Below are 22,804 nucleotides of genomic sequence, written 5' to 3' on the forward strand. Positions count from 1 at the left end.
TGTGTTGATTTTTTCTATCAGTATGTATCTACTGGGTTGAATTTCTCTATCAGTGTGTGTCTATCATATTGAGTTAATATGTGCCTGTTGTGACAAATTCTTTAAAGTGTCATCTTTTAGGCACTATCAACTTTACTTTCAGTCTGGAGAAGTCTTGCTGGGTCGGGAAGATAGAGATCTGCCATGGAAGTTCATTTCCTCTAGGGCACTTTGTAATATTACATGTCAAGACTGTTGGTCCTTGAAAGCAATCTGGGTTTTCAAAATTATTAGTATGCTTTTCTCACTAAAAATGTTGTCTTTGACTTTTACAGTTTCCCACTGTGGAGCGCACGAGAAACTGTTTATCTTGCTAGTGTTTCCAACGGGAAGTTCATGTGTTTAGTGTCCCAAAGGTTTTCTTTATCTCTACAAAGAATGCCCACTGTTTACTGTCGAAGCTCCCCACAGGCCTTTTATAACTGACTAGGACTCTGACATGTCCTTCAGCGTATTATCTTTGCAAGTTCTAATCTGAACTTCAATCTGTCCAGTAGATTCTAAGCCTTACTGTATATACTTGGCTTTTCCCATCTACAGGGTCTCTGTTATACCTTACGGTTCTCCTCTAGACCTTCAGTATTTTTCCTCAACAAAATAAACACAAAGTCTTTCCCTGTGATGGCTTATTGGCTCTCTGTTACAACATTTATGGTAATGGTTCTTCGATGCTGAGTTCTTTTCTCGGGTGCTTAGTTATCTTTGAACATGTACTGGACATTTTATTTGAAAACTATGCAAGTATTTTGAAGGCTAAGTTGAAGGCTTTCTTCAGAGAAGATCGATCATCTTCTTCCAGGCTTCTGGGAGAATAGCAGTCTAAGATGATAGTTTTAGGTTTGGGACTTTGGGAGCCATGAAAAGTGAACTGCAGGATACGGAAGGCTTGATTTCCATCAGTTCATTCTCATTCCTAGACCTAGAGTGTGCCCTAGAGTCTGCCTTTCTACTGTTGTTTAGATAGCCAGAACTACACAGCCTTAAGCTCCCCTTTTGAAGATGCCAACCTGTCCTGGGGAAAAGGACACTAATGTCCTGAGTTGAGGGGACATTAATTCTTCATGGATCATGACTTGGTAACTTCCGTATGTTTCTAGTGCTTCATTACCTCCAAGCTGATAATGCTGGTGCTTTGTTTAGCTAACCAGTTCTCAGAGAAGGCCTTAATTATTTAATTTCCATTTACCAGAAATCCCACATAAAAACAGTTTTACATTACAATATCAACCTTTCATCCACTGAAGGTACATTTCACATTTTTTTTTTACTTTGTGTCTATTTACATAGATTTACATACATAGAGACTGTAGTTTATGTATTTGAATCACTTTTCTTTTGTTTGCTTTTTAAAAACTTAATATGTTTCCAGCATAAGATAAGCCAAGAACTTACCTGTGCTTTTCTAGCTGTCTCTCTGGTTTTATTTATTTTTTTTTATATTGAATCTTTGGGTTTATTTTATTACACGATGTTTGCTTATAACCTCCATTTATTTTATCATCTCATATATGAGATCAAAATCTTATATTGAAAATGGTGCCATCCTTTTTCTAAGGTTTTGAACTCTGGCTTTATAACATATTAAGCCTTTATAAGTTTCCATTTCACCACTGATTTGATCTTAGGGGAAGTGCTGTGTTATGGCTGTAATTTGTCCTTACAGTCCTTCCCAGAATGCCATTGTCTAATTTAGGTTTATTTTTTTCTGAATAAACATTGTGGCTTGTCATATTAGAAATTGAATTAGAAATTTTTTATTCTTGAAATTTTATAAAATATAGAAATTTGAAAATAATTATTTGGCACTTTCACAATATTGATTCTTGCCAAAGGCATGATGTGCCAGCCCCCCTCCCGACTTTTGACATTGGTATCTCTGAACTTGAACATCCCCACTCCTTACCCCCTATTTCCCCTTTCATGTTTCAGATGCATCATACCACAAGACTGTTATATTTTCTGCATGTTTTTAATGCTTGCTGAAAAATTTACTTTTATGAGTTTTCAGGTTTCTGTTATAAATAAAGCATTTCCATTATATTTTGTACCAGCTTTGGTGTTAGTAAAATGATTGATATTTGTAAGTTTTGTAAGGAGGGACCACTCAAGACTTTTGGTCACTTGTTGGGGCTCATCCTTATCATCACTTCTGGCTTATTGTTTAAGCTGGTTGCTTTCAAGAAATGATTAAGAACAGCAGTGGTTCTGGAAGAGTTCCTCTCGTCCCAGTCATGCAGTGAGAGGTCACTGGACTTTGCTTCTGAGCTGGGGGTGGTGGTGGTAAATGGCATTGTGGTGGTGCATGGCATTGGTGTGAGGCAAATATTCATCATGGCTTCCTAGTTTGCAAGTTTTGTTTTGATTTTTCTCATTTCCCTGGTGACTTCTTTTTCCTCTCTAGCTAGTTAATTGCATTGCTTTAATTTCCATACAGCCGGGGATTTTCCAGATCTCTCCCGCTGTTTATTTCTGGTTGAACTTGGTTGTGGTTAGAAGACGTGCTGTGCTCAGTCTACTTTCAGCAGTCTAGTTTGGCCTTAGCAGAGACAGTCTACTTCTGTTGCTCTAGACAGTTAATTTTTATTTTCATTTGCTAAGATGATGATTATTAATGTGTGTGGTGCCGGGCATCGAACCCAGTGCCCTGATTCTTCTGAGGCATTCACCCCTGAACAAACTAAGCAGTTTAAAGTATTCACTGTCCTGCCATTCTGTCGATAGAGTGGGCTCTATCAAGGTGTTGGAGGGCTGTGTCTTTCTCAAGGTGGTAAGGACAATCTGTTTTCTTGCTCATTTAGCTTATTGGCAAGCTTCTGTATTGCATCTATACTCCTCAGTTCTTCTTAGATTAACTTGTTGACTTCCAGCTCAGGGCCACTCTCAGTTTTTTCAGACCACTCCATTTATTGGATCAATGTTTCTTTTCTCCATTCAGTCATTCATTTATTCTTTTGTGTTCAATTATTTCTTCTTTATTTTGGAGGAGTTTGCATATGCTAAGCACATGTGGTTTGAGTCATACCCAAGACATAATTTACAGGCCGGAAAGATTGGTTTGGTTCACAGTTTCTGGGTGGTCCAGCTTTATTTCTTTGGGTAGGAGGTAAAGCAAAGAATCTTGGAGACTGTTTACCTCATGACAACCTGACACCAAAGAGCAGAATCCCACTTTCTGAAGCTCTGCTCTGCAGTAATGCATCTGATTATGAATCCATTGATTGATGAATCCCTTGATGAAGTCTGAGGCCCCATAACCCAGTTCATTCTCCAAAGTTCCACCTCTGAGTACAGTTGCCTTGGGCCCAGGCCTTCGACACAAGAGTCTGAGGACACTGGGTCCAGGTCGACCATATGCTCTCGCTCTGAGGAATACCCAATCCCCTCTGCAGATTTGTGAGCGGCAGGGCCAGGTCAGGTCTCACAGTCCAGTCTCTTTCCTGGCTGCTATTTAACCAGAGATTCTGCTGTGAAATTTGAAAGGATCCCATTACAGTTAAGGGTAACTTCCTCATTCCAAAATCCACAATCTCATCGGGCTTACACAGCCTCTCCAGACTGAAGGAAACCTGCTCGCATGTTCCAGGGATTGGGCTGACCTCGTTTTATTTGCTTTCCACGTGGCCATGTGGAAACTACAGCTTCATGATAACATTAACGTGGTGGACTTCAAAGCAGTGGCAGCTTTGCCAGTCTTGTGAGAATCCTTTCCTGTTGCACTCCCGAGCTTGTTTGTGTGCATAGATTCAGATTAAAGGCCTGCTGGCAGGGAAGTCTGTTTCCATTTTTCTGATTAAGTCTTTGTATAGGAGGGTTATAGGTGTATGCTCAGGCTCATGTGTGTGTGTGTGTGTGTGTGTGTGTGTTGCATGTGTGTATTGAGGACAGGGGCTGACATTGGTTTTCTTCCTCTATCGTTCCTGTTGTTTTCTCAGACAATATTTTCACTCACCAAACATGGAGCTCATGATTCTGCGAGACTAGCTGGCCAGCCCAGAAATCCTCCGGTCTCCTCCTTCTCCATGCTAGGGTCACAGATGTGCACTGCCACACCCAGCCTTTTCTTTTCTTTTCTTTTCTTTTCTTTTCTCTTCTCTTTTCTTTTCTTTTCTTCTTTTCCTTCTTTTCTCTCCTCTTCTTTTCTTTTCTCTTCTCTTTTCTTTTCCCTTCTTCCCCTCCCTCCTTCCCTCCCTCCCTCCCTCCCTCCCTCCCTCCCTCCCTCCCTCCTTTCTTTCTCTCTCTCTCTCTCTCTCTCTCTCTCTCTCTCTCTCTCTCTCTCTCTCTTGCGTGTGGATTCTGGGGATCCATACTCAGGTTTCTTTGCTTGACTGCTAAACACCTTATTGACTGAGCCATAGTCTCCCTATTCCATGTTTAACCTTCACTGTTGAAAACTGAATTGTTTCTCAATACAAAGTTTGGGGCTGATCGTTTAGTTTTCTTCAAGTACTATAAAAATGGAGTAGGCAAAGGTTGGTGTGATGGGCGATTTAAGAAGCTGCCGCATTAATATCTCTTGATCATATTCCTGGAGGAAGGAAGAGCTTGGCAGTGAACCGCTGTGGCTTCCTGTTTCCTACTGTGAAAATTCCCACCTCTCCTGCTTGGTATGCAGGCCTGAGCATGACCTACCTGCTGACAGAATCTTTCCCCACTGTGGCCCCCACTCCGCTGTGTGTGTGCAGCAGGGCTTACTTGCTGTTTTCTGTGTGTGTCTTAAACACTTGTCTGCGCACCATGTCCATGAAACTCCCTTGACAGGAAAGTGCTTCCTTCTGCCCACCCTCAGGCCAGGAGTCAGTCAGAGATGTGGCACCTCTGAAACCACTCCTGCTGTTTGTTTCTTCATCTCCAGCACAGTCAGCCCCTCAGCCGTGCTGCTCCATGGCTTCCTGATAACACCTCTGCCATGAATTTGATGGTCTAGTTCTCTGTCTTGCGCCTCTGTCTCCTCTCTGCTGAGAGTAGCTTCCTACCTACGAGCAACTCAGGCCTCTTACCCTGAGACATTTCTTCTCTGCCCTGACAGTAACATGGGAGGTTTTTCCTTCATAACTGTGTTCCCTGGAAGCAGTGTCCTTTTCCTGGCCCCTGTGCTCTCCCCTCCTCCACACACTTCCCCTATGAATGAGATGGGTTTGACCTCTGGAACCCACTTAGCATGCTTTTCGACATGAGGATGTCCTTCCCGTTCCCATGACCAGCAAGCCTGGTGACCTCTCCTTAGTGTACCCTCTTGTGTGTTTAACACTATTGGCTACAGCAACTGCCTTGTGAAAGACTGTCTAAACTCCAGGCTGGGGCACTTCACTATCATAGGTTTCATGTGTCTTTTGAATTCCTACCTTGTTTCTTATTCCTAGCTCACCCTTAAATGTAGCAATTACCCAGGCCTCTGATGTTAGACCTTTTTTCCTCTCCACAACATGTTCTCCTTGGCTGGTCATTTATTTACTTTTACAAAAACAGCTCTCACTATGAATTCCCAGATCTCTGCCTCTAGCGCAGACCTCTCTCTAGGGAAAGAAAAGAATGTGCATGTATACTTCATGTATCATAATTTTCAGATTGCTGTATAATCTTAGTAATTATTTTAAATGGCCCTGTAATGTTATGTTAACTGGCTCTGCCATAATTAGCCTAACCATTTTCCTTCTGAAAATGACTTGCCCTGAATTTCCAGCTACAGTTCACAGTCCATACATGCATATTGAATTGAGGTTCCTTGGAATGCAAAGTGAAATGATCTCCCCCTCAAACTAGCTCACTGCTCCCATATAAGACAGGAAACCTGGGAACCCTTGGCAGACTGCCCCTAGGCTTTGTGTTCTGTCTCTGTGGAAAGTCCTGCCGTCACTACCTGAGTTACAGGCAGCTTTTCACTCTGACAGAGCCCTGAAAAACCCTCCGTGTGCTCCTCTGTGCACCACCATCACCTTCTCCCCCTCAATACCTGAGATAGAAATCTAGCAAACACAAGAAGGAATGAGTGCAGCTTGAAAAAGGACCTAGGATGTGTCCTTGAGTGACAGCCAGAGAAAGGCTATGAGAACATGAAAGACAGACCAAAAATAGCTTTCAAGAAAACAATATGACAGAAACAGAAGTAACTTTGAATAATGACATCATAAGTATCATAACAAGAGAGAACTTGAGAGAATGGAATGAGATGACATGGGGAGTAAAAAACTAGGGGAATAAAATAACAACAGCATTCCAAAGCTAACAAATGAAATCAAAACAGTTAGGAGTTTCATGGCTTGAAAATGAAATTATTGGCATAAAGGAAATGCATCTGGGAATTACAGAGAAAGCTGAACAGAAGAAACCAAAGAAAGAAAAGAAGAGTAGAAGAAACCAAAGAAAGTAAATCATTGCAAGGGTGGTAACAATAAACAAGAAAAGAACCTTACCCCAAAGAAAAATGTACTAGCAAGTATGTTGGGAGATATACTAGAAGAAAAGTTTCTTTAAGTAAGCTAAGCTGCCAGAAGGCAAAGGAGAATTTGAGGGGACGAAGTGTTTATTAGATGCTAAGATAGATGCAAACGGAGCCAGGATTACACACCTGTAATCCCAGCACTCAAAAGGCTGAGGCAGGAGGATCACTGAGAGTTCAGGCCTGAACTACTAAGACCATATATCAAAAACAAAAATGGGCCAGCCTGATGGCTCAGCATGTAAAAGTGTTTATTTCCAAGCCTGATGAATTTTATCTCTGGTTCATACATAATAGAAAGGGAGAACCAGTTCCATAAGTTGTCCTATGAACTCTGCATGCTTTGTGGCACATAAATGTTCACAGACAGATGGATATACATACATACATAAATGCATAAATAAATACAATAAATTTAAATAGAGGATTTGGAGAGGTGGCTCAGTGGGTAAAGTGCTTGCTCCACAAGCATGAAGAGCTGACTTCAGTCCCCAGCCACCACAGATCAGCTGGGCATGGTGGCACGTGCCTGTAATACCAATGCTGGCGGGTCCTAGAGATTTGCCAGCTAGCCAGTGAAGCTCAAATGACAAGATCTGGGTTCAGTGAGAAATCCTACCTCAGAAATTATGGTGGAGAGGTGGAAAGGAAGACCCAATCAGTGCAAGCTCTGGTCTCCACATTGTTCCTGTGGTGTACCAACACATATAGGCATACAACACAGGTGCGTCCACACACATACATAAGCATACAACACAGATGTACACACACCCATAGGCATAGGACACAGGTGCACACACACACACAGGCATAGGACACAGGTGCACACACACACAGGTATAGGACTCAAGTGCACACACACACACACACACAGGCATAGGACACAGGTGCACACACACAGGCATAGGACTCAAGTGCACACACACACAGGCATAGGACACAGGTACACACACACACACAGGCATAGGACACAGGTGCACACACACAGGCATAGGACACAGGTGCACACACACAGGCATAGGACACAGGTGCACACACCCATAGGCATAGGACACAGGTGCACACACACATAGGCATAGGACACAGGTGCACACACACACAGGCATAGGACACAGGTGCACACACCCATAGGCATAGGACACAGGTGCACACACACACAGGCATAGGACACAGGTGCACACACACAGGCATAGGACACAGGTGCACACACACAGGCATAGGACACAGGTACACATAGGCATAGAACACAGGTGTGCACACACACAGTACACCATATACTAAAGTTAAAGATACAAGGGAAGAATTGAAGATAAGCAACTTTACAAACTGGATAAAAATTGAATGACAATTGATAGAGGAGTCAGGTTGTATCTGAAATAGGAACATGTAGCCCCAAAATATTTTTCAGATTCTTAACTACGGGAGTGGTTTTTTTTTTTTTTTCAGAAATAACAAGGAAATGTAAATATTTAGAAATTCTGTTACTTTCTCTTTCTCTTGAGACAACCTCAGTGTGTGGTCCAAGATGGCCTCAAAGCACACAGTTCACTCACTTCATCCTCCTGGGTGCTAAGATTGCAGGCCACCTGCACTTTACAGCCAACTTTCATTTTATGTACAAAGCCCAAAACTTATTACTTTTATTTAAACAACATAATTTTTACTATTTCACCTACAGGTTGATTTCTTTGCAATGTCAGGCACCATGCAATTAAAACAACAACAACAACAACAGCAACAACAACAACAACAGCAAAACAGTCTGATATGGTGATAGAAATAAATAATCCCAGCACTCTCTCAGGAGGCAGAGGCAGTAGGGTCCCAAGTTCAGGACAGGTTGAGCTACAGAGTAAGATCCGAATTTTAAAACATGAACACTTGAAGACAGCTTTTTCCAGAAAGTATGTGAAATAATGAAGTTATCACACATACCCAGTCAGGACTTTGATGAGACTCGGTGTAGGCAGAGTTTCAGGTCCACGGGCCACCCCTCCTGAGTGACTTCTCCTCCTTGCCTGTAGAGTTATTTTTAGAGCCTAATGGCTTTCACTTTTGTGACAGGCCATCTCCTGGCTTTTGGGAAATGAGTGGGGAGACTACTTCCCCTTGAGGCGATCACCACTTCTCAGTTTGTCACCCTTGTCTGGTGGTTCAAAGAGTGCCATGAGTGAGGAGAATGTCACTTCATGAAAGGTTGCCTAGAGGAACGCAAACGGCTTGCTCAGCACAGCTCTGTGGAAAACAGCCACAGTGTGTGAGTGATGCCCCGCCTTCCCATCATGCCCCTGGGGAGGGAAGGGGTCTGCAGTGGAGTCGGCATCTTCTCTTCACTCAGTATCTCTGTGAGAGCACATACATGCATGTCACTGCAGGAATAGAACATATATGTCAATTTCCATCATCATAAAAGGCAGAGTGAGTATTACAGTGTAATGGTTTTTTTTTATTTTTTTAACATAAAAATATTTTATGTACAACTGCAGGAGAAATAATACTCAGATAGTTTGAACATAAAAACAGGTTATACTTTAAAAGTCCAGGGTTATTTTAAATAGTAAAATATTTTCTCTGTAGAAAATAGTATAAATGATAACATTTCCCAATAAGCCCTAATATTGATTATTCTGGGATACAGAATAAACCTATCTTCATCTGTTCAGAAAACTATGTTTTACTTAAGTTGTGTAAGTGAGATTCCTATTCATTTTCCTCTTCACTGTTTGATTTATGGCAGAGATTTTTCTATAGGCTAATCCATATTCTAAAAAGATTTTAGCCTCCTGTCCTGAAAGTACGGCCAGCATTTTCTTTCATCAGCTTATACAGTAAAAATTCTTACTCTAATAGTGAAATATTTCACTAAAGCTTGCCCAGTAATTGGGTAAAACCGATACTTACTATAAGCCACAGACATCCTAGGGTCCCCCTGATATACACTCTCCCTGGTTCTGTGGGTTGCAGTCTGATTGTTCTTTGCTTTCTATCTAGAATCCACTTATGAGTAAGTACATACCATGTTTGTCTTTCTGAGTCTGGGTTAGCTCACTCAGGATGAGCTTTTCTAGTTCCATCCATTTGGCTGCAAATTTCATGCTGTCATTGTTTTTCTCTGCTGAGTAGTACTCCATAGTGTATATGAACCACATTTTCTTAATCCATTCTTCAGTTGACGGGCAGCTAGGTTGTTTCCAGGTTCTGGCTATTACAAACAATGCTGATATGAAATAGCTGAGCAGGTATCTTTGTGGGATGATTGAGCATTCCTTGGGTATATGCCCAAGAGTGGTATGGCTGGGTCTTGAGGTAGATCGATTCCCAGTTTTCTGAGAAATCACAGGTATACAATTTTACCAACCTGTTTTATTTTTTTGTCTTAACAGAAATCCTAGAGGCTGGTGTTAAAGGATCCTCTGAGTCTCTCAAAGGTGTGAAACGAAAAAAGATTGTTGCTGAGAATCACCTGAAAAAAATACCAAAATCCCCCTTGAGGAATCCTCTTCAGGCAAAACACAAGCAAAACACAGAAGAGTCATCGCTCAGTGTTGTCCAGAATGCGTCAGAGGCTCATAAGAAGCACAGCTGTGGCCCTGCTAGAAATGGGAAGCAATGTACCAAGCAAAATGGAGAAACACTTGGGATGACTGCCGAGGCCTCAAAATCTGAAGACTCGGTCTCCCCAAAGAAGGCCTCATTTCCCCACCACCGGTCAGAGCTGCGGAGATGGAGGTCGGAAGGCTCAGACCCAGCCAGGCTCAGTGGTCCTGATGGACAGTGGGACTCCAGCTCCTCACCTAGTAAATCTGGGACTGACAGTAGTGAATGTAGCTCCTCTTGCTGTAGCGCCTCGCCTCTCTCCTATCCAAGTACTGCCTTTGACGTCTTACTGAAAGCAATGGAGCCAGAATTAAGCACCTTGTCACAAAAGGGCTCGTCTTGTGCAATTCAGATAGAAAAACTGAGACCAAATAAAACTGTTCATTCCCCTTCTAAATTAAAGAACAGTTCCCTGGATGCCCCAAATCCTACTTCCCAAGAAATGGTTGGCGAATCACAGTGTTCTCCATGTCCCTCATACCCGGTGCACGTGGCCTCAGCGGAGAAGAGTGAGCCAGTGACAGCCCAGTCTGTTTCTCACCTGTATAACCCACATGACCACCTTGTTCCCAAACCTAGCCACCAGAATCAGCAGCTTCCAGGACGTCTGGGCTTAACAGGCTCCCTGACAGATCTGCACGCCCATGAGAACACTACACTTGAACCTGTCTATAATATAGCAATGACGTCAGCTGCAGGTCTCACTGCTCCCTCCAGTAGAACTCAGGTTACTCCTCCACACCAGCAAATGGATTCCGTGTCACCTTCGTCAGTGAGCCCCACCAGCTCCACACAGTCACCCCCAGGGCCAGTTTATAGCTCAACCCACGTCACTTCTGCTGTCAGTCAGAGTGTGGAGCAAATGTGCAATCTTCTTCTGCGAGATCAGAAGCCAAAAAAGCAAGGCAAATACATCTGTGAGTACTGCAATAGGGCATGTGCAAAGCCCAGCGTGCTTTTAAAGCATATCCGCTCTCACACTGGAGAGCGGCCCTACCCCTGTGTGACTTGTGGGTTTTCATTCAAGACTAAAAGTAACCTATATAAGCACAAAAAATCCCATGCACACACTATCAAACTGGGTCTCGTCTTACAGCCAGAGGCTGGTGGATTGTTCCTGTCCCAGGAGTGCCCCAAAGCACTTAGTGTCCATTCAGATGTTGAAGACAGTGGCGAGAGTGAGGAGGAGGGGCCTGGAGGTGGGAGGCAGAATGACCCTGGGGTCATGGACCTACAACCTGTGCAAATAATGAAGACAGTATCAAATCCTGAAGCTTTACCCAAATCTCTTTCAAGCAATTCAGATCATGTGGTCAGTGGCTTCTCTTCACAGGACAGACCTTCAGAGTCACAAGCCCTGACAGAGTTACCCAAAGTTGTGGTCCACCCCGTAAGTGTTTCCGCACTCAGAACTGACAGTCCGCAGGGAGCCAGTCCCAAGCCTGAACTTCCTAGCACACAGAGGCAGAAGGACCTTCATGTTGCAAATATGCTGTCACAACCAGCCGGCGTATCTTCCCTGGAGACAGATGAGAAGTTCCACCAGAAAGGGGATGCGCTTCAGTCAGAAGGGAAGCAAGAGTCTCATGGTGGCGTAGCACACGCGCAGCTGCAAAGGCAGCAGGCCACAGACGACCCCCAGGAGCAGCAAGGAAAGCTGCTGCTGAGTCCACGGAGCTTAGGAAGCACAGATTCTGGCTACTTCTCACGATCTGAAAGTGCTGATCAAGCTGTGAGTCCACCTACGCCATTTGCCAGAACTTTTCCCATCATGGACCCAGACCCGGCTAAGAACAGTGGACCTCCAGGGCCTCCAATCAGTGCTCCAGCACCCACTGCTCTGGCCACTGGTGAGAAGTCATCAGTTTTAGCAGGCCAGATGCGGCCACCCTTGGCAAGCAAAACTCTGGAGGAAAGGATTTCAAAGCTGATCTCCGACAATGAAGCCCTAGTCGATGATAAGCAACTGGATAGTGTAAAGCCCCGGAGAACCTCACTTTCCAGACGGGGAAGCATTGACTCCCCCAAATCATACATATTTAAAGATTCCTTCCAGTTTGACCTAAAACCGATGGGTCGGAGAACAAGTTCCAGCTCTGATATACCAAAGTCCCCGTTCACCCCGACGGAGAAGTCAAAGCAGGTGTTCCTTCTTTCTGTCCCTTCCTTGGACTGCCTGCCTATTACGAGAAGTAACTCCATGCCAACCACAGGATATTCAGCAGTCCCTGCAAATTTAATCCCTCCCCCTCCTCCTCTAAGAGGAAGCCAGTCATTTGATGATAAAATTGGCACCTTTTATGATGACGTCTTTGTGTCAGGACCCAACCCATCCATGCCCCCAAGCGGACATCACCGACCCCTGGTCAGACAGGCTGCAGTGGAAGACTCTTCAGCCAGTGAGAATCATCTGCTGGGCTCGGGGCAGTCTGTGGATGAGAGCTGTCAAGGATGCCCAGCCTCCGGTGAGCCCGGGCCCGTGCAGAGCAGAGCAGTCCAAGCCCCTCCCCTGGAAAAGAAGAAGTCCCATCAAGGACGAGGGACCATGTTTGAGTGTGAAACCTGTCGAAACAGGTACCGGAAGCTGGAGAATTTCGAGAATCATAAGAAATTTTACTGCTCAGAGTTACATGGGCCCAAAACAAAGGTAGCTGTGAGAGAGCCTGAGCATGGCCCTGCACCTGGTGGGACACAACCCCAGGTTCTCCACTACAAAGTTGCTGGTCCCACAGGTGTGTGGGAGCAGACACCCCAGATAAGGAAGAGGAGAAAAATGAAAAGCGTAGGCGATGATGAGGATCTGCAGCCACGCGAAAGCAGGACATCTCCAGAAAGTGCTGAAGTCCTTCAGCTGCGGCCTGCCCCGGGCTCTGCTCCCAGCCCATCCAAACACGCCACTGCCATAGCAGGTGACCAGGCACACAGAGGTGTCCAGCTGCAGAGCTCGCCTCTTCAGCTTGTGTCCAGAGTCCCTGAGCAGGCCCTGCACCTAAAACAGTGCCCTGTGGTGGAGCAGCACCCAAATTCTGCAGTTCAGGACAAGATGGAGGTGAAGAGACAAGGGGGTGGCATCTCTGTCATCCAGCACACCAACTCCCTGAGCAGGCCTAGTTCGTTTGACAAGCTGGATCCCTTGGAAGGTGGCACCACCTTTTCCTTACAGGAGCTAGGCAGAACCGGGATGCCCGGGGCTCTGAAAGTGATAGGGATCTCCCCAGAGGAAGGTCACCCATCTCGGGGTGCCACACATCACACAGCACTGCCACATGCTGTCAGAGGAGAGCCACGGGAAAGTTCTAGAAAGACTGTAAGTGAGCGGTATGTGTTAGGGCAGCCTTTGAGACTGGTCCGGCAGCACAACATCCAGGTCCCAGAAATTCTGGTCACCGAGGAGCCAGACCGGGACCTGGAAGCCCAGGGCCATGACGAAGAAAAGTCAGAGAAGTTCAGTTGGCCTCAGCGCAGTGAAACCTTATCAAAGCTGCCAACAGAGAAACTGCCACCCAAAAAGAAAAGGCTCAGGCTGGCTGAGATAGAGCATTCTTCAACCGAGTCAAGCTTCGATTCCACTCTCTCCCGGAGTCTCAGCAGAGAAAGCAGCTTATCCCATGCATCCAGCTTCTCAGCCTCCTTAGATATAGAAGACGTTTCTAAAGCAGAGGTATCCCCCAAAATCGATTTTCCAAATAAAGCAGAGTTCCTTTTGATTCCACTGGGCTCGAACACACTGAGTGTCCCTGGAAGTCACCGGGAAATGAGGCGTGCTGCCTCAGAGCAGATCACTTGCATGCCCACACTGATGGAGGTCTCTGATTTCAGAAGTAAGTCATTTGACTGTGGGAGCATTACTTCTTCTCAGGCATCGGCGGCAGCATTTGTTGAATCACAGCCCTCCAACTCTCCATCTGGTGTTGGAGGCACCGGACACGTGCCCCTTTTGGAAAGGAGGCGGGGTCCCCTGATCCGGCAGATATCTTTAAACATAGCTTCCGATAGTCACCTATCTCCTGTTAGTGCATCATCTTTCCAAAATACTGCTCTTCCTGGTGTGACTGTCGTGCCATTTCAGGGTCCGAGGCTTCCCGATGCGTCTTCCGCTGAGTTTCCTGCACATTCTGTGCACTCCCAGGCCCTGGTTGAGGATCTTCAGCCAGAAATTTCAAGTTCTAGCACTACCAACACCTTTCCTCCTCAACAGCTTTTTGGTGTCCATTTCTTAAACAAAACTCACACACCCCTTAGTCACCAAAACGCAGCCCTGTCTCTGCCAGCATCTGCACAGGATGGCAAACCAGGTGGGCATCCTAACGTGTGTGTGTCTTCTACAAGCGAGGGTAGCTTTGCTCCTAAGTACCAGCTTCAGTGTCAAGCATTCACTTCTGGCCAGGGTTGCTCTTCTTCTCTCTCTCCTTTGCATTCTAATCAAGTTCTTCCAGATCAAACCGGAGCAGATCCAGGGGTAGCTTCAGTAGCACTGTCAGCCAAACTAGTCGATCCTGTATCTAAATCCTGTCCTCTGCTGTCACTGGAGCTCAGGCCACCAAATGATCAGGTGCAGAAGAGACTGCCATCCTTTATGCTGCCAGTGCCCCAACAGAGTAATGTTCCTATGTACTGTTTTGCCACTGTCACATCTCTGCCACAAATCTTAGTAACCCATGATCTGTCCAACATGCCAATTTGCCAAACTAATGAAAATATAGTGCCAGTCAATGAAGAACAAAATTCCATGCCAAAATCACAGAACCATCTCCAAAATGCATTGCCAACAGCAGAGAAAGATCTTGCATGCAAAAATGTTCTTCCAGAGATGGGCCAAAATGCATCAGTTTCAGAATCCTTGACCACAATTCAGAAGACGTCTGTTGGTAGACTCTCCCCACAACAAGAATCCTCAGCCTCAAGTAAAAGGATGCTTTCCCCAGCGAACAGTTTAGACATTGCCATGGAAAAGCATCAGAAGCGGGCCAAAGATGAGAATGGAGCAGTTTGCAGCACAAACATTAGACCCTTGGAGCTGCCAAGTTCAGGAGCTGGTGAGAGCAATAAGCAGAAGAAGCCTGTGCTGGTCAGGCAGCTGTGTACCATGGAGCCCCTTGAAGGAGGGGCTCTAGAGCAGGACACGTTTTCTGCACCTGAAGGGAGCTGTGAGACTGCCAGTTTGACACAGGTTTTACCAACTGAGGATTTGTCAACAGGACCCTCTATGTTTGTTGTCACAGACTTTGTCAGTGAACTGCAGGAGGTTAAAAATATCAAGTCATCCACATCGCTGATTCCTACAGTGCAGATTCCTACAGTGCAGAATTCGCCTGTCCCTTCGGAAAGTGCCTGTGTTTTGCCTTTGAAATCTATTGACAACCAGGAAAAGGAGTCAGCAGGGGTTAAACATCAGGAGAACAAAGCTGACACCCAAGGGCAGAGTCAACTCTCAATCCCTGGTCTTTCATTGTTAAGCAGTTCAGATACTCAGCCGTCATTCCCCAGCCTCAAGACTGCAACCAGCTTTACATGGTGTTACCTGTTAAGACAGAAGTCATTGCCCTTGTCTCAGAGTAGCCAGAAAACTTCAGCCTACACTGGATGGACAGTGAGCTCCAGTAACCCCAATCCACTTGGTTTGCCTACAAAAGTTGCTCTTTCTCTTCTTAATTCTAAACAGAAGACTGGAAAGTCACTGTATTGCCAAGCAATAACCACCCATTCAAAATCAGATTTAGTGGTCTATTCAAGCAAGTGGAAAAACAACTTAAGCAAGGTACTTGAGATATAATTTATCTTCAAATGTGGTTTGTGCAAATTAGTTGCAATAAGTCTTGGTACCTTTAAGTGTCTTACTTACAATAGTATTTTAATTTTGAATGACAAGTTGTACTATGTGATTATTAGAGGGGAGGTGACGTTGTTCCCAAGAGTCACACTGGGAAGAATTGCCTACAGTTCTGGCATTGATTCTGTCTGTAAATGTTTTGCAAGCACTGACTTCCTCGGGCACTGATTGTTGGTTTGTTTTTGTTTTTTGCTTCAGCTGACTCTACTCAATGGGAGTTAGGATTTTGATTTTTCTCCTCATTAAGGAGTTGTTAGCTGAGAGAAGATCATAGCTAATTTGGAAACACCAGCCTGTAGGTTACCAGAGGTTGCTATATTCTGTTGTGAACTATACAAAGAACCAGTAACACTTGTCCTTTGCCTCCTGTAGACTGATCTGCTCTCACCATGCCCACTGCGGTGTTCTAAGTGAACTTCTGAGAGCCACTAATTACTGCCAAAAAGACGCATAAAAGAATTCATGCCTATATTATTTGATTTGATCAAGATTTATAGAATAGTCATGACATTATAATTTGGAGCAATGTGTTGAATTCTTATAAGAATTGTTGGCTTTATAAAATGGGGAAATCATTTAAGCAGTTAAATAAGAATATTACATTAGGCTCTGGTCATTCAGAATTATTGATGAACTCACAAGCACATAGTACTGATCTGTAAGCATTTATGAATCTATCCACATGAAATATTTGTGGTACTAGCATTATAATAGAAGTTTGCATAGTTCTAACATGGCTGTTCTGTGGAGTCATGGATACAGAAAGGCATCCAAGGTGGTTTTACTTCAGCGGGGTTGATGAGGATAAAAGCAATAGATACTTTAGACAAATGAGGTTTTTTTTTTTAAATTAGGAGATATTTAAATCATGTGAAAATGAGGAGAAATTGGTTTAGTTAAAGACTGCAGGGTCTCCAGCATGACCTGGAGGTTTTTGTAAGACGTTTGGAGTTAACAACACCGGTAAAAACTAAGGACTGTACATGGTGGTGGATAACCACATCCATGCCAGGGAAGGAAGCTGCAGCCACAGACTCGGAGATTTTGTTGTTGGAACTTCTTAGACCCCCAACTTCCCTAAGTTAGAGCCTTAGTTGGGCCATACCTCCCCATGAGAATGTAAGCAGCTCTTGGTTTATATTCCTAATGTACCAGTGAACATGGTTCTCCCAGGCTGGAGCTGTAACTCAGTCTTGAGCATGTGTAAGATACTCCTTCCCAGGCTGGGTGGTGGTAGTGCACGCCTTTAATCCCAGCACTCGGGAGGCAGAGCCAGGTGGATCTCTGTGAGTTTGAGGCCAGCCTGTTCTACAGAGCGAGATCCAAGACAGGCACCAAAACTACACAGAGAAATCCTATCTGGAAAAAAAAAAAAAGATACTCCTTTCCATCTCCATCTCGAAGGGGAGAGTTCAAAAGCCTTGGAGGAAGTCCTGGCCCTATATACTTAGATTTCAAGTCTCTCAGGGGGAACAGCACGTGGGAGATCTGTCCAGAGGGCTGTCAGCTTTCAGGAATGATTGTGATTGCTCAGAGGGAGGAGAATGGAAAGATGATGAAGAAAATCTGCTCAGGAAACAGAGAGAAATTGTTCCGAGGAGGAGAGCCCCAGAGGGAAATGGTACCGAGCACTACTCAAAAGACTGTTTCAAGAGTTAAGAGTAGTGATGTCCTAGAAAGATGAGGCGAGAGTCTGTCCTCTGCACATTTTGTCTCTGGAGACTTGAATCCATGAACAAATGGCTCAGGAGGCTTGGGCATCTGACTGTTGTGCAGAACTTATATGGTGGCACATTCAAGATTCCAGGTGGAAAGGAGCAGATGTTAGAACATGAGAACAAAAGCAGTTTCTGCAGTATCCAGGTGATGCCCTGGAGTGCACAGCACACCGGATCTGTTGAAGTGGCTGTTTGAACCATATAAGTCCCTGCTGTCTTTAGCAAGCAGAAGCTGAGTTTGATGGTAGGAAAGTGAGCAAAAAATACAGGGAGTTGGGGGTTGAAGCATGCTCATGGAAAAAAGAGCTTGCCTAACACATGTAGCTTCTAGTTCCTATCTCTTAAATGCCTGCCCGCCCCCCAAAAAGGGGGGATTTCATATTGGAAAGAAGGTAAGAAAGACCATTGCTAAAGGGGTGAGGTCAGCACTAGAACTGTGTGTGTTCTGCTTTGTGGAGAATCTGGTCTGCTTGCCTTCTGGTGGGTGGAAGGGAAGAGGTGCGCATGTCAGTAATCGCCATTCTCCCCTTCTATGGACTGGCCAGAAGCCTTTGCTTTCTGCTGCCGTAGTCAGGACTGGGCTCCCAAACACTTCAGTGGACACAGCCCTCCTCCACAGTGCACATTCTCTAGTGGAAGAAAGTCACGTCCGTCTTGCTGAGTCCCACTGTAGGAAAGGAACTCTTCCTGATGGAAGTTATGCCTTTTGTGAATGCAAGGACAGGGCCTGTAGCTTTTGCTGTTAGCGTGTGGCTTTGACAAAGCGGCAGAGCCCTATTAAATCTTGTATTCAGCTTAAGGCAGGATTTCCTCTAGGATAGCTACACATGCTTTGTCGTTTTGATGTCTGTTTACATTTTCCAAAGATTTTTGTCAGCCTCACTTTGGCTTGGCCTGACTTTCATGCTAACCACTGTTTGGTTTTCCAGAGCTAGTCTAGAGCGGGAAGCCATGTTTTGCTTCAAAGGAATGGGAGAGAGGCAGGCTGGAGACGGGGAAGTAGGGCTTCTGCTCCACCTTGGTGGCTCTCCCACGTTGAAGGGTTTTAGTGGTGTCCTTGAGACTATATTGTATCCAGAGTGCTTTCCATCTCCAAAGAAATAACTCTTTAAGAAATAGACTTAACTGGGCAGTAGTGGTGCACGCCTTTAATCCCAACATTCATGAGACAGAGGCGGATGTATCTGAATCTGAGGCCAGCCTGGTCTACAGAGCGAGTTCCAGGACAGCCAGGGCTACACAGAGAAACCCTGTCTTGAAGGAAAAATAAGAGAAAGGAAGGAAGGAAGGAAGGAAGGAAGGAAGGAAGGAAGGAAGGAAGGAAGGAAGGAAGGAAGGAAGGAAGGAAGGAGAGAAAGAAAGAGAGAGACTTAAACTGCAGTAAAGGTGGCCAGTAAAGCATAAAGACTGTTTAGTCTGTTAAAGAAGGCTTTCTGTGAAGTTCCTGAACCCCCAGGGATGGTAGTTGGTTCACATGAGGTACCATGGATTGTGGTGGGAGACTGGAGGAAAGGGAACAGATGGCCTTGACTTCTGCTGCCCCTGTGGAGTCCAGGTCATTGAGCTGACCACTTGTCTATACTCTGTTATGTTAATTGCTAGTGAAACATTATGGTGTTTGTGTTTCCAGTTTAATGAAATTAGTTTCTCTTTTTGTTTTTTCCCTTTCAGAGAGCAATAGGTAATCACAAGTCCTCAGTAGTTGAATTCAGCAATAAAGATGACTCTGAAATTAACAGTGAGCAAGATAAAGAAAATTCCTTAATCAAAAGTGAACCAAGAAGAATTAAAATATTTGATGGAGGGCAAGTACATATTTTATTCTTAAATGTACATTTAAATTCGCCTTTTAAATGTACATTTGCTGTCATGTGAATGCAGACCTGGCAGTGATGATTTTATTTAAAGGTTTCTTAACTAACAGAATCTTCCTGACAGCACGTTAGTATTCTCTTAAGTAATTCCATTTTGATAGAAGAAATGATGACTAGGAAATAATGTAGGTCCGGAAGTCCTGTGAGAATAGCTTCAGAGTGAACCAGGCTTCCACATGGACTAGCAGCATGGAACGGCTTGGGAAATTTCTCAGAGAGATGGGTATTGCCTTTTGCTGTCTTCCTGTTTCAGTTCAAGAATAATAAATAAGCTGTGAGAGCCAGTGTCAGTTATGATGAGACAAACAAGCTACAAGAGCTAGTGTAATAATAATAATAATAATAATAATAATATAATAATAATAATAATAATAGTTCAGAGTTTACAGTTGCTGTGTGGAATTTAACAGTGAAAAAAAAACCCTTTCAAACTGCATCTTAAAAGTGTGGAAATATTTAAGAATTAAACATCACATTGAATGACTAAAGTAGAATTAGCTGTCGGAACTTAGGTGTGATGCAGAACTGGGAGTCTTCTTTTTTAAATGTACATAAAATCGTTATAGATTGTATATAAAAGCTGTGCTTTTTTTTTAGGTTGAGGTTTCATCAATATTTTCTCAAAGACACAGTGTCCAATTTCCCTGCTCATTTCTCCCTTTAAATTAGATACAAGTCCAATGAGGATTATGTGTACGTCCGAGGCAGGGGACGAGGGAAATACATTTGTGAGGAGTGTGGAATCCGTTGTAAGAAACCTAGCATGTTAAAGAAACACATCCGAACGCACACAGATGTCCGCCCCTACCATTGCACTTACTGTAACTTCTCCTTCAAGACCAAAGGTATGCCATGCTTATTGCTGTGGGCCTGCTGTGTCTTTACACAGGAGGCCAAGGTCCGCCTCCATGTTGTCTCTGTCAAGGATAAATGGCTTCCATGGGCTAAGTTACAGCTCATCATCTCTGTAGTGAGTGTTGTTTATGTTTCTAGACCCTTTGAGGAAAATACTTCTAATTACAGGGTTCTAGAATATCCATAAGTAAAAGTAATCAGCTGTTTCTTTTTATATTTTACTCCCCAAAATAAAGTTCCTTAACAATGACTAGCATATTTTCAGAATACTAATTTTGGGGCTGAATAAGGAAAATAAGTTTTTGCTATCACAAGTAAATTCATTTGGGTTCCAAAAGATTCAAGAAGGGTTTTAAATAATAATCAGAAAAAAAATTGTAAGCACTCATTTTATTATCTGATTTTAGCCATAAATAACCATCTTTTATGATAAACTTCAACCAAAATTAGATTAAATTTCAGATTTAAAGTTTTTAAACATTTCTACTATTAAATGTTTTAATGACTCACAGAAATAGTCATTAGAATTATATTTAGCATGCTTCTGTTTTATATTTATTTAAACCCTAAGTCCTTAGGACGAAGTAATTTTAGCCCACACAGGTTTCCTATTATATGTAATGAATATACTGTTATAAAATGTTTACTCCTTGTTCACAGATAATTATGTAACAGTCATTAAAGATGACCATTTCATGCACTGTCCTTTACAAAGTAGGACTTTCCTCAGCAAAGCAGTCTAACCATGGGCATGCCTTACTTACAAAACAGGGTCCGTAAAAAATGATCATTTTCTTGAAACTTCCTTTTGAGTTCACATTCACCTTTGTTGTTTTTGCTGCTATTGTACTGACTGTCATTACAGTTCTTTGATAAAGATTAATCATCTCTGTAGCCAGTTTGGGTGCATTTCTGGCTCAGATTTATTGGTGTTTAAAGACAGTTACAATTGTAGCAACTGTGAGTGGGTTTACATTAGCTCAACAACAGAGATTCTTAAGGAGGATCATAGAGAAACAAAGTACTCTTCAGAAAGCTTGGAACAATTCTGCAGAGTTTCAAGCAAGTGTTGGGGAGAGGAGTCCTCAGTCATGGGCTCTTTGCTAGTGATGTTGGCTCTCCTTTTCCTGGAGACAGTCAGGGAGGCTGGAGTCAGGGTGAGTCCTCAGTGGTGCCAGAAAAGGAGGACTTTTAACCAATTTTCTGCTCTTTCATTGGTGGTCACTGTGACTTAAGAAGTATCTGTTAATTTGCCATGTGAGAACAGGAACATGTATCAAGGCTAACCTTAATAATAAAACAATTCCACATATGTAACAATGTTGGTGAGATGATCAAGGTATAACCTGAAATGAATACATCCTACACATGTAAATGCATAGGTTTTGTTTTTTTTAAACTATTTAGGGAGGTGATCAATAAAGTAATAGATCAAACTGTGAGAGAATATGTATATTAAAAACTTAAATTCCCCAATCTGCCCAAGCACAGCTCTAATTAGTTTCTTAGCGCAGATCTTGCTCCATCTGTCAGTCTGTCTTGGGAACCAAAGCTCTTTGAAAGTGAATGACTAGTGAGCCTGTTAATTTGTTTTAGATATTATTACTACTATGGAAGCATTTTGACTTGGATAGGGAGAGCTCAGCCACAGCAAGGGGGCTTTTAACCACTCCTTTATTTGTTTACTTTTTAATGACACGCTTACAGAAAAGTAGAGATTTATATAATAAATACCAGTTTGCCCTGTGTGTCTTAATGACTCTTCACATTCTGCCATGTTTTTCAGTGTAATGTAAATGTCAGCCACAGGAAGAGCATTTAAGCCCAGTGTTATCTGTGGGATACACCTGGCAGCAGCTAATACCTCTTAGCAATCACACGCTTCAGAAGCATCTTAGACTTGGACTTCTTAAGCACTTGGCTTTGAGATGCTGTGTGGTTGTTTGACAAGAATATACCTGAGAGTGCCAGAATTGGCATGTGCAGCTGTGGCCAATTTCACAAACTCTGCATTTATCAAGAAATTGAAGCTGTACAAATCCAACAGATTTGCATGGGCTTCTAATGCAAGCCCAACTTTTGGAACAAGGATTCCAACATTTTAAACATTTCTAATTTTTTTTCTTGCCTCCAAAATTCAGTGTTTAAATTTTGTCCTGTGTTTTCTCAAAAGAGATAGTGTGCCCTTGGTTGGCAGTGTTTTCAGGTATAGTACCACCCACTCAGGATGGCTGGGGGTCTCGGGAGACCCTGAGCTGCTCTGTCATCCATGGTCACTCCAGGCAGGTGTGCCCTGTGGACCTGAGATACTCACACAGGTGGCCCTGTCAGCTGCCAGAGCAGGTAACCTAGAGCTGCTCCGGACACATTTGCTCAGCACAGGAGGTGACGGTACTGAGTGGGCTCTCTCTTCTGTGCCCCATGCAATGCTGTTCATGATGCTCAAAAGCAACCC

The 22,804-nt window shown here is 43.7% G+C and overlaps 1 protein-coding gene across 4 annotated transcripts in view; it reads left to right on the forward strand.

Annotated features, from left to right (window-relative positions):
• Nucleotides 1-22,804, forward strand: part of Hivep1 (HIVEP zinc finger 1) — a 137,149-nt gene that overhangs the window by 92,745 nt on the left and 21,600 nt on the right. For all 4 annotated transcript variants that reach the window (XM_036186985.1, XM_036186983.1, XM_036186984.1 and 1 more), the window contains 3 exons: nucleotides 9,859-15,830; nucleotides 19,292-19,425; nucleotides 20,164-20,339. In XM_036186985.1, the coding sequence (XP_036042878.1) occupies nucleotides 9,859-15,830; nucleotides 19,292-19,425; nucleotides 20,164-20,339 (6,282 nt within the window). The remainder of the gene's footprint in view (nucleotides 1-9,858; nucleotides 15,831-19,291; nucleotides 19,426-20,163; nucleotides 20,340-22,804) is intronic.

This window comes from Onychomys torridus, chromosome 5 (assembly GCF_903995425.1).
Source record: "Onychomys torridus chromosome 5, mOncTor1.1, whole genome shotgun sequence".
Taxonomy (NCBI): Eukaryota; Metazoa; Chordata; class Mammalia; order Rodentia; family Cricetidae; genus Onychomys; species Onychomys torridus.